At 48.9% G+C, this 16,340-nt stretch overlaps 4 protein-coding genes across 4 annotated transcripts; 1 reads left to right on the top strand and 3 right to left on the bottom strand.

Moving 5' to 3' along the window:
• The first annotated feature begins 49 nt into the window (after positions 1 to 49).
• On the top strand, positions 50 to 3,313 carry LOC1269980 (mismatch repair endonuclease PMS2). Its single transcript, XM_061663488.1, has 4 exons — positions 50 to 294; positions 373 to 532; positions 611 to 3,030; positions 3,096 to 3,313. Exons 1-4 carry the CDS (start codon positions 190 to 192, stop codon positions 3,213 to 3,215), a joined length of 2,805 nt encoding a protein of 934 aa, XP_061519472.1. The 5' UTR covers positions 50 to 189; the 3' UTR covers positions 3,216 to 3,313.
• Positions 3,231 to 4,900, bottom strand: LOC1269981 (glutamate-rich WD repeat-containing protein 1). The gene is made up of 2 exons (XM_308636.5): positions 3,737 to 4,900; positions 3,231 to 3,652 (listed from the first exon to the last, which is right to left on the bottom strand). Exons 1-2 carry the CDS (start codon positions 4,749 to 4,751, stop codon positions 3,291 to 3,293), a joined length of 1,377 nt encoding a protein of 458 aa, XP_308636.3. The 5' UTR covers positions 4,752 to 4,900; the 3' UTR covers positions 3,231 to 3,290.
• A 1,184-nt stretch (positions 4,901 to 6,084) lies between these two features.
• LOC1269982 (translational regulator orb2) lies at positions 6,085 to 10,597 on the bottom strand. Its single transcript, XM_308637.5, has 3 exons — positions 10,143 to 10,597; positions 8,586 to 8,830; positions 6,085 to 6,890 (listed from the first exon to the last, which is right to left on the bottom strand). The coding sequence occupies exons 1-3, from the start codon at positions 10,219 to 10,221 to the stop codon at positions 6,282 to 6,284; spliced, it is 933 nt and encodes a 310-aa protein (XP_308637.5). The 5' UTR covers positions 10,222 to 10,597; the 3' UTR covers positions 6,085 to 6,281.
• A 1,064-nt stretch (positions 10,598 to 11,661) lies between these two features.
• LOC1269983 (sarcosine dehydrogenase, mitochondrial) lies at positions 11,662 to 16,300 on the bottom strand. Its single transcript, XM_308638.5, has 7 exons — positions 15,819 to 16,300; positions 13,584 to 14,833; positions 13,305 to 13,502; positions 12,837 to 12,979; positions 12,669 to 12,774; positions 12,011 to 12,601; positions 11,662 to 11,949 (listed from the first exon to the last, which is right to left on the bottom strand). Exons 1-7 carry the CDS (start codon positions 15,961 to 15,963, stop codon positions 11,689 to 11,691), a joined length of 2,694 nt encoding a protein of 897 aa, XP_308638.5. The 5' UTR covers positions 15,964 to 16,300; the 3' UTR covers positions 11,662 to 11,688.
• Positions 16,301 to 16,340: the final 40 nt, after the last annotated feature.

Genomic DNA, 16,340 nt, shown 5'->3' with positions numbered 1-16,340 from the left:
GCACAGAATGGCGTGTGTAAATTGTGCTTAACAAAGCGCGCGCGCATACACCGGCCTGTTGTTTTGTCAACATATTTGTAGAAATTGGATCACGCAAGTTTGTCGTACTCGTCTCGCGTTTTTTTACTACGCTTTTCTATTTTTATAGTGCAGTATTTTAGTGTTTGATGTGTTTACTACTTCCACAAAATGTCTGGAGAGCTGGAAACGCCCATGCTACCGGCAACGAATGCTGAATCGAGCAAAATAAATGCCATCGACAAGGAGACGGTCCATCGCATCTGTTCCGGGCAGGTATGGGGGCACGAGTTTCATTCATTTCAGTTCAAACGCTGCTGAGGTACGGAAGCTAATGTTCCTGTTTACTCTCAGGTGGTGCTTAATCTGGCCATAGCTGTGAAGGAATTGGTGGAAAATTCGCTTGACGCCGGTGCAACGCTGATCGAGGTGAAGCTTCGCGGATGTGGCGCCGAGCTGGTCGAAGTGTCCGATAACGGGAGCGGTGTTGAGGAGAAGAATTTTGAAGGACTAAGTAAGCTTCCCGATTTCTTGCTCGATTGAGTAATGGCTTCTAATGCACCACCTTTCCTTCCCATTTTTCTTTCCAAAGCGGCCAAATACCATACCTCCAAGCTGAAGGAATTCACCGATCTGGAATCGATCGAAACGTTCGGCTTTCGAGGGGAAGCGCTCAGCTCGCTGTGTGCGCTGTCCGATATGATTATCACCACGCGCCACAGCACGGCCCCGCACGCCACCAAGCTAACGCTCAATCACGAGGGGCGCATCCAAACGCGAGCACCCTGTGCCCACCCCGTCGGCACAACGGTCAGCCTGACGAACCTGTTCGCGACACTGCCGGTGCGGAAGAAAGAGTTCCAGCGCAACATTAAGCGCGAGTTTCAACGCATGTGCCAGATACTGCAGGCGTACTGTCTGGTGTCGGTTGGTGTGCGCATCATCTGCACGAATCACACCGCCAAAGGGGGCAAGTCGGTGATCATGAGCACGCAGGGCTCGTCCCGCGTGCTCGACAACGTGACGGCCCTGTTCGGCACGAAGCAGACGGCAGAGCTGATGCAGCTCGTACCGTGCATCGGCGGCAACGGAAAGATACAGGATCTGGAAGCGAGTGACTTTGACGATAGTATGGCACTGACACAGGAGGAGGTGGACAACTTTAACCTGTCCCGGTACAAGATCGAGGGATACATCTCGAGCTGCGCGCACGGGTCGGGCAGAAGCACCAAGGATCGCCAGTTTTACTTCATCAATTCGAGACCCTGCGAGCCGAAGCAGATTAGCAAGCTTATTAACGATGCCTACCACCGGTACAACGTGCATCAGCAACCGTTTGTGTTTCTGAATCTCATGCTGGACCGGTCGGAGGTGGATGTGAACTTAACGCCGGACAAGCGGCAGGTACTGGTAAACAACGAGAAGATCCTTATGCTGGCGATAAGGAAATCGATCAAGAAAACGTTCCAAACAGTGCCGTCTTCCTTTACGATGCAGAACCAGAATTTAAGCGATACAAGCCGGCTGCTTAACATTTCGCTACCCTCCGACAAGGACGACGAGGAAGAGAATGGTGAGGAGCGGGAAGATTTTCTCAACTCGAGCTCAAGCGATAAATGTACGGCCGGGGATTTGCTGTTTACGTTTCAACCGCCAAAAATGGCTAGTGGCTTTGGCGGTGGCACCGGCGGAGGACAAAAGCGGAAGAGAAGCTCCAATTGCAGTGGCGGAATGCAGAAGATGATTGATTTCCTGAACACAACGAAAGCTTCGCAGAAAAGCTGTAACGATAGCATGACAGATGAGGAAGATGCGACGATGCGCTCGTCAAAGCAGGCGAAGAATGAAGAAAATCCGTACGATTTGACCATTCTGAAAGAGCCGAGCAGTGAGGAAAGAGACGAACACGTTGTACAAGAATCGGTTAAAGTGATAAGGTGTATAAACGGCAAAGAACAAGACCCACCATTCCAAGAAGAGCGACAGCGGGACGAACTTTCGATGAAGGCTAATGCTGGGACATCCTCTCAAGAATCCGTCACTGAGCTCGTTTCCTTTCTGAGCTGTAAAACCGAAGCATCGGACTCCTCTTCTCCGTCGCTCTCACAAACCAGTGCATCGCGCGCAATCGATGATGGGATGGAAATTATACCAGAATCTAGCAGTGAAACGTTGCTTTCCCTTGCCGAATTCGCAGCCCCAATCAAACGGGAACCAAGCGACAAAAGCATTGCATCCTCCATCTCCACCAGCCAATCGATCCTGCTCGACGACGAGCTGTCCGACGAGGAGGGGCAAGCGGACGATATGCGGCACCGCAATCAGCAGCAGCTGTCCGTAAGCTGGGATTCGCTCGAGCAGCTCATCAAGCGCGAGCAAACGTTACAATCCGCCCGCACCGCGGATCAAAACTCGTTGACACGGTTGCGGTTCAAGAGCAAGATCAACCCGACCAGCAATAAGGCGGCCGAAAGTGAGCTGCAGACGGAAATAACGAAGGACGATTTCGCCAAGATGGAGATCGTGGGGCAGTTTAATCTCGGGTTCATCATCGTCCGGCTCGGCGACGATCTGTTCATCGTCGATCAGCACGCAACGGACGAGAAGTACAACTTTGAGGATCTGCAGCGGACGACGGTGCTGCAGAACCAGCGGCTGGTCGTGCCGCAGCCGCTCGAGCTGACCGCCGTCAACGAGATGGTGCTGATCGACAATTTGGACGTTTTCGAAATGAACGGGTTCAAGTTCGAGGTGGACGGTGCGGCACCGACGACAAAGAAGGTGCGGCTGATGGCGAAACCGTACAGCCGGAACTGGGAGTTTGGCAAGGAGGACATCGACGAGCTGATCTTTATGATGCAGGACGCCCCGAGCACGGTCTGCCGGCCGTCCCGTGTGCGGGCCATGTTTGCTTCCCGGGCCTGCCGCAAGTCGGTCATGATCGGGCGAGCACTGTCCGTGCGGGAGATGGAGCGGCTGATACGGCACATGGGAGAAATCGATCAACCGTGGGTAGGTGGATTGGGTTCGGTGACTGTGGTCCTTTTATAAAAAAGATTAATTGTTTTGTCTTACAGAACTGTCCACATGGCCGTCCAACGATGCGACACCTGGTGAACTTGGCAATGATCCGCCAAATCGATCCAATCCCCACAAACAATCAAATCAAGGATGAATTTACGGATGATAACAAGTGAATAGAACCTCCAACATTTAGTTTTACAAGCAGCACTCACCGTCGTTGTGCTCCTGTGAATGTATTCCTATTGCCATTAAACGCTTATCGTACGGAAAACGTTGAACCCGCTGTGTGCCGTGGACAGTATCACACCCTTCAGCTGCGGATGCCAGTGCAGCTCCTTGATCTCGCTCTGTCCCTGGTGGATGAACAGCAGCTGGGGTGGAAGATCCTTCAAGTTCGGATCGTCATTCGCATCGTCCCCATCGTCCTTCTCCACGGACAGATCCCACAGGGCAATCTGATCGTCGTCACCACCGGACGCCAGGATGGTCGATTCCTTCGGATGCCACTCGACGGTCGTTATGTGGTCGGTGTGGTGCTTAAACGTTGCCACCGGTGTTTTCGACTGGAACTGACGCAGATCCCATATCTGCAGCACACCGTCATCGCCACCTTGTAAAGCGAGAGGAAAGAAATGGAAGAAACCGTTAAACCAAAACCGCCTAAATCTCAACCCCAAAACACACAACCACATACCACTAGCGATGAGCGGTTCGTTACGATTCCAGCTAATTACATTCACATCGCTTTCGTGCGCATTCTCCGCCGTCAGCATGCAGGCTTTGGCGGGCGCCGCCCGACAGTCCCAAATGCGGATCGATTTGTCCACCGAGCAGGAGGCGAGCACATTCGCTTCGTTCGGGCTCCACTGTATATCTTCGACCGAGTCCGTGTGTCCCACGAGCGGCCGCTGGTCCACATTCCACGCGCCCTTGTCGTTCGGGCGCCAGATGTGAATATCACGCCGACAGTCGCCCGTCGCCAGCATGCCACGCGTCGTCGGACACCAGTCGATCGCGAAACCTTCCTTCTGGTGCCCGGAAAAGGTGAAATCCGGCTTCACCCCGTCACCGGTCTTGTTCTGCTGGTACGTCTTGCGCGCCCTGCTATCGTCGATGGCCGCCAGCTGTTCGTTGATGTTGTAAATGTGCACCTTGCCCATCTCGCTCCACGAGGCCACGTACTGCGAGCTCCCGAACGTGGACACACGCAACCGGTTTACGCACCCGGGGTGCTTGATCATCACGCTCGTCAGGATGGGCGTTTGGTCCTCGTTCACGTCCTCGCTATCGCTCACCTCCTCGTCATCGTCCGACTCACCGTCGGCCGACTGTTTCGAGGTGCGCGTCAGATTGGCCATCTTCATTACGATCACGCTGTTCACGTGCGTACGGGCCGCTTGCGTACCGGCGACGACATACGCCGTCAGGGGGAACGTTTCCCGATCATCGCCGAGCGGATCGCTCACAATGTCGAAGCTGAGGCAGGGTGCTCCGGTATGTGCCTGGTGCAACATAATGTAGGCGGATTCGTCGCACACCAGCTCCTCGTCGTTGGACAGTTTACCGCCGGGTAGGTAAACCTTTGCCTTGCCCTCCTCCTTCTCCTCCTCCAGATCCTCATCGTCGTCCCCGTCGCTTGCATTTTCCAGATCGGCGTCCTCGATGTTTTGATCCTCGGCCACCTCCATCTGTTCGTCGGCTTCCGACATGGTGAGTAGACTTGCTTTTTTGCTTACTATTCGTAAAATCGACACACTTGCAATTCAAAACCCCGAAGAGAACGCTGTGGACTGCCCCGGCAACGTAAACAACAACCATGTGCTTGCGTTGACAGCTTCGGTAATTTGACAGCCTGGACAGTGCAGGGTTGGAGATTCCATTTTTGCATCCTAGCGTACAGTGTGTGCTGGAATTTTGCAAACAGCAGGGCAGTTGCAGGAATGAAATATTTGGTGTTTATTTTTCGATTTTTGTATTTGTCTATTTGTTTTTTACTTAATTTTAAAAAATAGTGTATGGTTTTATGTGAATGGTCATGCCATGAAAATGAAATCAGTCAATCGATGGCGATGTTTGAATATGAATTCTTCTATGGCTAAACCATTGTCGGAAGTGATACTGAGTCCTCCTTACCGGTTCTGGGACTGGTCCTAAGTCCATAGTGCAACGGGAATTGAACCTACACCCATATCGGTCGTGAAACAAAACCATAACCCGCATTGGTCCAGAAACTGATCCCGATCCCAAATCGGTCCTAGAACTAATACCGAACCCATATCATTGATGGAACTAGTCCTTTCCCAAACCTTCCATAGAACTGATCATGAACCCATACCGTTCCTTTATTAGATCTTATATCTATATCAATCCTGGAACTGACCCCCAACCCAAATCGGTTCAAGAGCTGATATCGAACTCTGAATTCTGGAACCTGTCGTGTCCCAAAACTGATCTTGAACCTATACCGTGCCTAGAATAGGTCTCCCTTAAGGGTCCTGAAACTGGTCCCCAACTCATACCAGTTTTAGAATTGATCCTGTCTCGAACCTGCACTAAAACTGTACCTGAATCCATACTGTTCCTGTAATAGATCTGACATTCATACCAGTCCTGAAAATGACACCGAATCTATAAGGGTCCTGGAATTGGTCCCCAACTCATACCAGTTTTAGAATTGGTTCTGTTTCAAACCTACCCTAAAACTAAACCTGAATCCATACCGGTCCTGGAACATACATCGAACCTACAAGGGCCCTCGACTAGTTCTAAACTCATATCAGTTTTAGAACTGTTTTTGGACCTATAACTGTCGTGGAACAGATTTAAATCCTATTCTCAGGCTCAGGTACCGAATCATTTACTGAATCCATATAAGTACTGGAACTGATACCGTATCCAAACCATTACTGGATCTGATCCCGGACCCATCTCGCTCATGAAACTGCTCCCTTTTATTGTTATGAATGTATCGCTGATAGAACGAATTACTAACCTGTCCCGGTCCCGATTGATGTATGCAAATGAAAGGAAAATATGAACGCGTTTCGGGTACCGCACTTGGCACTCAATGTGCAATTTATTTCGCAAAAGTGTCTGTATGTTTATAATTTTTGGTGTAATACGATCCATTTTAATACTTTGGTATGTAACAGCACGATTAGTCCGAATTTGCTTTAAAGTTGTCGATTTTATAAATACTATAAGTACAGTTAGGGTGCGTCCCATAACCCGTCCCCGTGTCAATCACTGCCAATCGAAGCCATATGCTGCCGGTGCTGGTACGCTCCGGACATTCCAACGCTTCCCCCAACGTGGCAACCACTCCCACCGGCCGTTTGATACTGCTGGTGCCCATGGTGATGTAGCTGGTGGTGATGCTCCTGCTGCCCAACCGAATGCTGCTGCTGCTGCTGCTGTCGATGGTTATGGTGAGGCTCCTGCTGGGGTTGATGGTGAAGGGTGGCCGAATTTCCCACCATCCCCATCGCTTCTCCAAATCCCCCGTAATCGGTAACCCCAACAACGCCATCCCCCAGACCGGGAACGGTAGAACTGATGCGATTTTCCGAGAATCCACCCAACGAAGCGGCAACGCTTAGCGGCGACGGTGCGATGGTTTGAGATTTGATACCCTCCGACACAGCGACACCACCGGAGGTGACATCTTTGGGATGATGGTAGTCGACCCACTTGCCCGGCTGCCGATCAGCCGCCATGGTGGCACATGTGGATTGACCGACATTCGGTGGCGTAGCTGTGAACGCGGCAGCCGTCGTTGACTGCGTTCCGTGCTTGCTCGATTTGCTTGTCTCGTGTGGCTGAACTTGCTGGAAGATGAAAGGCCATGCCTGTTGTGGGGGGGGGGGGAGGAGTGGGACGAATGAAATGGTAGCATTAGATGAGGAAATATACTGTGGGAAATGTGAAGCGAAAAGCGATTGAGGACATCCCGCTTTTGAAGAGAGGCGGGGGCGACTGATCGTCATATGCGCTAGGATCTGCGCTAGGTAATGCGATATTTTCTTCAAGTGCATACTCTCGGCAAGATGATTGCGAAAGCAACAAAATGTCTTTCCACCATAAACAGCGGATGTTGATGTCCAATGCCCAAACACCGGAAACAAATGTGCAGATGAGAATTTTTAAATAACAAAACCTTTATCGATCGATCGGCTGGGGTATGTTTGTTGCATCAGGATCTTCAACCTCTGAAACCAATTACAAATGAAGATTCCCTACTTTGTGTAAACGTTGGTGTCTTTTTTGTGGTACTTCAAAGCACCATAAACTATAAACTCTACAGCAAAGGAATTGCATTCACGTTCCTTTGATTTATTCTAACAAATCTTCGTGGGTGATGAGTTGAGTTTTTGTGCGTTAACAATTATTCCACATCCTTAACATAAACGATCGCATAAACAATCAGCATGCTTCCCATCAATGCCCATTGTCCGCAAGGGAAAATGCCACACGCCAACTATCCAGGCTGTATCGTCACCAGAGATGGCCCTCGCCCAAGTACACGCATGTTTACACGCTTCGGGCGCACAAAGTGTTTGTTTGGATATCGCTTTTCAGCGATCCCGTAAACAAGCGTCCCGTTTGTTAAACAATTAATCGCCTGTGCGGTCCGCCGGGTACAACCCCATGATGGCACAAGGGTTGGAAAAGGATTGGTGGTTGATGTGTTTTATCGTGAAAATGGAACTGAAGGAAAACCATTCAAGCGAGGAAACGGTTCGCTCTATATCGTTACCGCCAGCCGGCGTTCGTCATAAAAAAAGCATGCGTCAAAGCATCACATTTCCATGCTCCTCGGGCCGTTAGAGCTTGAGAGCTAGCTGCTCGTCATCTTTTCTCCGGCCGCGTCATATCCTGTCATATGTTGAGATGAGATTTTTTCCTATTTTCCAACAATTTTTTGTTGTTGCACATTGCTCCCCGAGATTGATCTTTATTTCTCACACATTTCCTTTTTGTACCTTGCCTGGCGACGAAAAGAGGCAATTATTGAACAGTGGCTTTTCCCCTGATCTTCTCCCTCAAACGCTGAATCGTATGCTGCACTTCACTAATGAGTCATTTCCTCGCCGTTAGACGTACTAAATGGGGGCAATAAGCCATAAAAACGCCCGCCCATCGCCCCCGACGCGCCTATTTGTTCATCTCTAATGACTTGTAAACATCACATTTCCGAGATGAAAAGTTATAGCACTCACGATCGTTTTCCCTGGACAGGGGAAAGCACGGACAGGGAGAGGGTGGAAAGTGTGTAAAGAAAATACGCGACGCCTCGTACCACATTTACCTATCAGGAAGCAAGTAAACCCGGCCCCTTCGCCCAGATCGGTTGATATGATCCACCTGGTACTGCAGTGATGCGCGCCTTTGTGTGGTATGTTCTCGCGTTCTCAGTCCTCCCCTTTCTCGTCAATTTTCTCAAGCAAGCCTACGTCTCATTGCTAAATTTACCCCGGCTGTGTGAGGAGCTGTGCCGGTGACGCTAGTAGTAGTAGTAGCAGTAGTAGCGTACACGTACTTACCGTTTTGGGCGGTTGGGCCAGGTTGGTAGAGAAATCCTCCACCGACTGGCCGTCCAGTGTGGCGGCCAGGTAGGTGATGTAGTTCTTGGCCAGCCGGAGCGTGTCCAGCTTGGAGAGCTTGGTGTCCGCCGGTACCCACGGGATGTTGCGCTTCAGGTTGAAGAACGCTTTCGACAGTACGCGCATGCGGGCCCGCTCACGTGCGTTTGCTGCGTTTCGTTGGATCGGCGTGCCCGGTTTGTCGTCTGCGCACCCGTTGAGGGGGAGGTGGGTTGAGGGGGCGATGCGCGCCAGCGGAAACGAGAACGACAAGGGGAAAACATTTCTTTGTAGATGACCAATGGAATTTTTTATCACACACACACACACGCACCGGGTGGATTATTTCATATTTGTTTAGTGGTTGATTCGACTATAGCGAAGTCAGCAATGCAGCACACACTGATCAGTTGTGTCCGGGTTTTGGTAAGCTGGGATGTACGGCACTAGTTGCCATAGCAACAAAATGGTCAGGGAAGATTCTATTTCTACTTATAATTCATGATTTCAAACACATAATACAGATAACTCTCTGTAATATTCGGACTCTTGCCTTTTGAAGATTCTCTAAGTCGAATTTATCTGAATTTCATATGCAAAATGAATACGTAAATCCTTTAAGGAGAATTTTCTAATGGAAATCCACAGAATGATTTTATTTGGCGATCAAACGAAGCCATATTTCAACACTTGATATCTTGGATGCTCCATAGCAAAACGTTTATTTAGTTTACTCAGGATCATTGTAATCCGTAAGTCCCTTTATCATCCTACACCTTATAGACACTTCACCTTTAAAAGTACAGATTTGAGCTGTTTTAAACGAGACAAAATTACAATAATTTATGTAAAATGAAATGATCCTTCTTTAATGTGTCTGACGGATCGCGTGCGCTCTGCGCTTTCATATGCGATCATCAAATAATTGTTTGCTATATTTATGCTGAAGTTGATGTATACCTGTATACTGTATGGGATAATTATTTGATACGAGGTGAATTACAGCCATCTAAACTTGTATTTCTAATGATATACAGTGACATGTATAGAAGACTTTTGATGGTTAAAGGGACTTAACTCAGCACGATTATGTATCTTAGCTATTTTGATGCAAAATGGGATCGTATGTACATAGTAAAGTAAGAAAATGAGCGCACATAGTATGGTTCATCGTAAGTTATTGAAATTCAAACTGATTCGCAGTTATTTTCTCGAAATTTTCGAGAATGGTTATCTGTATATGTGCATTGATTGTGTAGAAGATCATCTAACTAGAACACACTAGAAATTGAAGCATTTCTTCTGCGATTTATTGTTTCATCATTGGCCATTGTTTTATCATATAAGACACACTAAGAGTACTTTAGTATAGAACATTGGCAATTGAACATGATTGAATAGCCGTCAAGAACGTGAGAATTGAAATATATGTGTTAGTTAGAATTTAAACAACCACACTATATACAACAGAACTGTGCACTTAATAATGGACACTGGAGCTGAAAGCAGATAAATTACCATTTGAACTGAAGTCATCATCAAACCCGTCCTCGAGCAGATCAAACTTGGGCGATGGAGCCTTTTTCCGTTTTGGCATAGCTGTATCACAATTCTTCCTTTTAACCAATCTATTGCACTTTCATATAAAGTAGATATTTTTGTGACCAAACTACACAGTTTTAGAAACACATACACTTTTAATCACGATCACTTTATGTTTCTGTTTGCATTATTTTGTATGGTTTATTGCTGTTCACTGTACGATATTTCTAAATATCATCTTTCGAATCAATTTCGATGTGCTTGGCGATTTTTTTAAACTACCCTTCAATTCAAAATCTTCACTTTCAATAATGAGATTAATTAATTCACCATTAATTTCAACCAAGTATCTATTTGCGATTGCTGTCACAAATCTTTTGCAGCGCAAAGGATTAAGTGATCGTTACATCCGTCAGGGGGAATAGTTTCGTTTCAAATGAGCTAGAGCTAGACTTCCACCAAAACCGAAAGTCGATCGACGATCCTCATTGCAAACCATAGATTTTCCCAAAAGGATGGCATAGCCACGCCCACTCATTTCCCTGGCACAAACTTATGCTGCGCGATGATCGTCCGTTATGCAAACACAGTATGCTGCATAGAAGGAAGGGTAGTAAAATTAATGATTTGCTGATTTTATTACAAATAACGATGTAGTTGATGTATTGTAGTTATATTTTATTTTGTTATGTTTCATGACAATTGAATAAATCCAACGATCGAGTCAAATAGCCTAAATATCCAAAAACTTTTGACAAATTTTGGTAAATTTTGTTTTAAAAAAACCTAAAATTAAAAGTTTTTTTTTGCAAAAACAATTAAAATTAAACAACCAAAAATTCCCCTTAGAAAGAAAGCATGATGAGAGACAGCGTGCAGCAGTACGCAACACGCCACACAAAACTCTGTCCGCATCGTGTCGTGTCGCGTGTCGAGTTGTCTCTGGGAAACGAGCTGTAAAATTTTATGACAAATTACGAACAATTTATTACCCATCCCACGCGGGGTCGGAATGGTCGGAAAACGCTCACCCTTGACTCCGTGCCTTTTTACCGCAGCATACGGCCCATCACCTCTATTGACAGTCCATTTGCTCCGCTGATTCGTCGATTCGTCCTTTTTCGTCCTTGTCTTTCACCCCTCTACGAGGATCCTGTTACTCATTACTTCTACTGAACCGTCCTTTCACCATGCACTGTGGGCAAGTGCGCGAACGCGAACGGAAGAAAGTCGGAGATCGGATAACATTCCCACAATACGTGTGGAACTCTCGCGCCCCCGCCTTGTGGTTGATCGTTTCACGCGTTCAAGTGGGGTGAAAACGGTGACCATAAATTATGCAAACCGTCGTGTACCGCTGGACCTCTATAAATCCTTTCGAAATCCTTCCGAAAAACGCTCACACCCGAGGTCGCAACATTTGCCCCCCCCCCCCCCCCCCCCCCGGGATATGTCATCTTGGCGTGTCATTCGGTCGGTTTAAACACGATGTCAGTTACTAAGCTCTAGCGGTTAAAAAGATTTATTTGTATATTCCCAGCATCCGTTCACCTTTCGGATCAAACGGACTTCTCAAATGGCAATCGGCATCGTACAGCTTGCCCATCACCTCGATCTGGTAGTGGCCCGACTGCAGGAACTGGTTCGTGATTGGGCTACTGTCTGCGCGCTGCACGTACGCCTGGCCGATCGGTTTCTGGAGCGTGTAACCATACTCTCCGCGCCGCAGATGTCCCACAATCTCTCCGTCCCGATAGACCGCTTCCAATCCCCAGATTGGTACCTGAGAGGGGGTCAGAAACATGATAATTTACAGAAAAAGACGCACCCTACAAAGGTCTTACCTGTTCCCGCAGCGTAAAGAATGCCAACCGCCGACTGACGCCATTTTCGCGCTGTCGATCCACAATTTCCTTGCCCTGATACTCGCCCTCCTTTCGGCACACAAAGCCCAGGTTGGCCTCGATCGGCGTGTCGTCCGACCGGAGATCCGATCCCCACAGATGGTAGCCCTTCTCGCTGCTGAGCGAGTACAGTGCCCGGTAGCCCGCGTTTCGCAGACTCTCCTTATATCCAGCCTTCATCAGCGCATTGTACACATCGTTACAGCTTTCCTCGGGTATGTGCAGCTCGTAGCCCAGCTCGCCGACGAAGCTGACGCGCAACACACGCACATGGCAGCTGTAGTGCGGATTGATCTTAATCGTCAGTATGGCGGTAGAGTTCATCGGCAACAGCTTCTCGTTCGATAGATCAAAGTCGGTGATCTTCTGCAGAATTTCGCGGCTTTTCGGTCCCTGCAGTGATAGTACGCCCAGCTCCTCCGTGTGATCGCTCACCACTGCCCGGAACGCTTTCTCCTGAATGGCGGCCAGGATGTGACATTTGGTGTGGTAAGCGGAGGCACCTCCCGCAACGATGTAGTACCCACGACCCTGTTTTGGAGATGGAAGCAAAAGAGTCACTTGCCGAGTACACCATTATAAGGCTCATGACACTTACCTTGAAGATCGGATCATGCAGTCCACCCAGTCCCGACTCTACGATGCTAACCGTGACATCTCCTTCCACGCCACCCCGTTTGTTTAGAGCGCAAGTGTAAATGGTCCTGTGCAAAAGAAGAGCTCAAAATGAAGCCTCTATCTCGTGTAAAATACCTTCAATACTTACTTGTTGATCGGTTTATCCAAGTTGGCGGTGAAGATCCATTCGGCGGCCTCCTTTGCCTGGCTGCCGGTAAGGAAGAGTTTGCAGAAGTAGCTCAAATTGAACAGTGCAGCATCATGGCGGCAGGTGAGTGCTTCCTCGCCGATCTGCAAGAAAGGTAGGAAGGTTTATAACCAGCTCCAAAAAATTGTGATTCCTATCCTGGAGCTGATTCTAATTTCTTAGTTGGTTCCATTTCCTAAGCCAGTTCCGAAATCAGTTCCGGGTTCAATTCTGATTCTGGAGCCGATTACTATTCCAGATCCGAAGTCAATTATGGTACCGATTCCGATTCCTATTTCGAAACCAAGTCCGTTTCTAGAGCCGATTTCGAAATCGCCATCAGATTCTTAATTGATCCAAATCCCAAAACATAATCGGGAGGTTTCGATTCCGAGGTCCCACCACTAGTTCCCTGCGAAGAAATCATACCAAGTCGTGATGCTCCGAAAATCCAAACGTGTAGTCTCCCTTCAGTGCTTCCTCGTAGTGTGTGTTGGCGTTCTTGGGATGATCGTAGTAGCCATACCAATCGTACGGTTGCACCACAACCGTCTCATCCGGTAGGAAGTATCCCGGCCGTTCCCAGCCATGTCTTTCCTCCATAACTGCGCCATATTGTATCATTTGCTGGAAGTCAAAACAAAGAGAAAAACGTTTGATCAAACCACCTCCTTTTACCTCCCACCATACTAATGATCCTTCGCTTACCTTGTGGAATGGATCGACGGTAAAGTTTCGCCCGGCCAGTGGCTCATCGTGCGGGAAAACGATGCTATAGTTCTTCGTGTACGCCTCGTGGCTTCGCTCCGTCGCCCAGTTCAGTGCCTTCTTCTGTTTGGGTGTGAAACGTCGCACATCGTACGCAAACATGTGCCGGTCGGGCCGATCGTGTATGATCCACTGTGCCAGCTGTTCCGCACAGCCGCCACCCAGCATCATGCCGGCCGAGTTGTACCCAACGCTGTGAAACAGCCCACTGACCGTCGGGTCCGGTCCCATCAGCGGTTTGTGGTCGGGCGTGAACGATTCCGGTCCGCAGATCGTGCTCTTGATCCCCGCACTGCCAAACGCCGGGCACAGCTTCACCGCACCCTGGATGTGCGTATCGAACACCGAGTAGTCGAGGTCGTACAGCCCAAAGTGGAAGTCACCCGGCACCCGGTTCAGCATGATCGGATTGTTCTCGTACCCGCCCATGCAGATCGATTTGCCCTGGATGCGGAAGTACAGCGAAAAGTCGTGATCGCGCACATTTGGCAGCATCTGATGGATGGTGTCCATCGTTTCCGACACGACGTACGCGTGCTTCATCGGTATCAGGGGCAGAAAAACGCCGAGCGGTTCGATCAGATCCCGGCCCCACACGCCCGTCGCGTTCACGACCGTGTTCGTGCGGATCGTACCCTTGTTCGTGAGCACACCGCGCACGTCCTTCATGCCGAGCAGGTTCTCGCCGGTAATGATCTGCGACACGGTACAGTCCTCGACCACGAGCCCCCCATTAGCGGTGGCACCCTTCGTCAGGGCGGTACACATCATGGCCGGATCGACGACACCGTCACCGGGCGAGTAGAGGGCACCGGTGAAGGAGGTCGGGTCTAGCGGTGGGAACAGCTTCTGGGCCTGTTCCGGCCCGACGATGTGTGACTCGATGCCAAAGCATTTGCCGAGCGTAGCCAACCGGCTGTACTCATCCAACCGCTCGGGGGAGTGCGAAATGAACAGCCCGCCGTTGTTAATCCAGCCCGAATTATGGCCCGTTTCCTCCTCGAGGCTCATGAGCAGATCGCGCGTTGCCGCTAGCAGCCGAATTTCGACATCGTTCGGTCGTAGGCGCCATACTAAGCCGGCCGTGTGCCAGGTCGTACCGGCCGTTAGTTTGGACTTTTCGAGCAGCACCGCTCGGACGCCACGCTTTGCCAGCTGGTACAGTGTGTTGCAACCGGCCGAACCGCCACCTGGTGGGAAATAAACAAAGCGAAAGAGCTAGTAAACGGCGAGAGCAAGGTGTGTTTATTAAGGAGGTGAATTGTTAGCGCGTTTTCTGGGCGCCATCATTGAGTATTGTTATGTCAAATCGCATACAATTTTCTATACCCCCCTCCAGCCCTCCCCGATTTTAATACCGGAGCCCCCAGTATTGTTATGTCAAGTCGTGAAATGTCAATTTGCTCTGAAGCACTTCACCTCCTAATATCCATACACCTTGGGCGAGAGTTCAATTTGACAATTATACCCCGAACGAAGGCTACTACGATCGCGTTAGCGGCCACAACACCAGCTGCTGTGTAATGGAATTATTGTAAATTAAAAAGAAAAACCCTGAAAACAGACGCATCCCGAACGATCGTACCGGATTGATAAGGGAGTTTGAACTTTAACCGCCTGCTGAGGTTTGTTCTTTACAGTGCTTGTGTTGTGTTCATTGCACCTATTTGTACTGTGAATGTAGTTCAACAAAACAGAACCTGCCTCCTGCTACTTTTGCCATTCAGTCCACCGATCGACGCAACGTCAATCGAAAATCGCACTGGATCAGCGATCGTCGAGCGATTGATGGCTTCTGGACGGAAGGTCACAGTGGTTATCGTGGGCAGCGTCTTGCGCACGATGGCGACGCTGCCGTCTATGGGGTCGCTGATTGTTTCACCAGAGATTGGACACCGGCAAGCCGGTTTTGTTTTTCTTCGAGCTAGCGTTTTGCAGGTTTATTTTCCGTTTATGTGTTTTTTGCGTGTTGATCACGTAAATTCCCGTTGCTTTTGAGGCGATTATCAGAATCAGAGTGGCAATAAAAACCAACAAAGCATCCTAATCTCAATCGAGCAGAAGTTTTTGAGTAATAGCAGCGTTCTTTAATTTCCAAAGATTTGAATGCGAAGATTTTGGAAGATCTTGTCCTTATAATACACAAAAGGGTCTTTGAAACCTGCTACTACTAACCTATGATCACTACATCGGCACTTTCGGGCAGTGGGCTTTCAGTGGAATATTTGCGTGCAGAGGTCGCTGCAGTGATGGCACGTTGCTCGCCACCCGCAATGTGACTTTTAAACTTTGCCACCGCGTTCGCTCTCAGTCGTAACATTTTCACGCTTGCTTCACAATTTGAACTTCACCAAACCAAATGTTTTTGCTGAACTTTCAACTCTATTACTCTTTTACGCTTGATTATGATTTAATTAATCTCAATGTTGTGTGCCACACAATTCTTCGTTGCGACCGGCCCGTTCCAGACGCAACCAAACACTGATCGGCACGGAAGACTTAAAACCATAACGCAACGCTGCCACGCTGATATTGCCAATACGCGGGAGAGGAATTGTGGACCCTTTGATAACAATATGCCTTGCCGCCACAACACGACGCGGGCGTTCGGAGGATGCGCAATGTGCGCGCTGCTCTGATTGTGGTGTATTACTGCTGGAAGGAAGTGCAAAAAAACAGCATGTTGATAATCCGCAA

The sequence above is a fragment of the Anopheles gambiae genome, chromosome 2 (assembly GCF_943734735.2).
Source record: "Anopheles gambiae chromosome 2, idAnoGambNW_F1_1, whole genome shotgun sequence".
Taxonomy (NCBI): domain Eukaryota; kingdom Metazoa; phylum Arthropoda; class Insecta; order Diptera; family Culicidae; genus Anopheles; species Anopheles gambiae.
This window is presented reverse-complemented; position numbering and strand designations above follow the sequence as displayed.

Bases quoted from the DNA above. Each gene is read 5' to 3' on its own strand.
- LOC1269983 (XM_308638.5), bottom strand. From the start codon at position 15,963: ATGTTACGACTGAGAGCGAACGCGGTGGCAAAGTTTAAAAGTCACATT. The intron at 14,834-15,818 runs GTTAGTAGTAGC...ATTTCCCACCAG, and splicing joins TGCCGATGTAGTGATCATAG to GTGGCGGTTCGGCCGGTTGC. The intron at 11,950-12,010 runs GTAAGACCTTTG...ACCCCCTCTCAG, and splicing joins TCTTTACGCTGCGGGAACAG to GTACCAATCTGGGGATTGGA.
- LOC1269980 (XM_061663488.1), top strand. From the start codon at position 190: ATGTCTGGAGAGCTGGAAACGCCCATGCTACCGGCAACGAATGCTGAA. The intron at 295-372 runs GTATGGGGGCAC...GTTTACTCTCAG, and splicing joins ATCGCATCTGTTCCGGGCAG to GTGGTGCTTAATCTGGCCAT. The intron at 533-610 runs GTAAGCTTCCCG...TTCTTTCCAAAG, and splicing joins GAAGAATTTTGAAGGACTAA to CGGCCAAATACCATACCTCC.
- LOC1269982 (XM_308637.5), bottom strand. From the start codon at position 10,221: ATGCCAAAACGGAAAAAGGCTCCATCGCCCAAGTTTGATCTGCTCGAG. The intron at 8,831-10,142 runs GTAATTTATCTG...ACGGGTGCGCAG, and splicing joins TGATGACTTCAGTTCAAATG to ACGACAAACCGGGCACGCCG. The intron at 6,891-8,585 runs GTAAGTACGTGT...CCCCCACAACAG, and splicing joins TGGCCCAACCGCCCAAAACG to GCATGGCCTTTCATCTTCCA.
- LOC1269981 (XM_308636.5), bottom strand. From the start codon at position 4,751: ATGTCGGAAGCCGACGAACAGATGGAGGTGGCCGAGGATCAAAACATC. The intron at 3,653-3,736 runs GTATGTGGTTGT...TCGCTTTACAAG, and splicing joins CGAACCGCTCATCGCTAGTG to GTGGCGATGACGGTGTGCTG.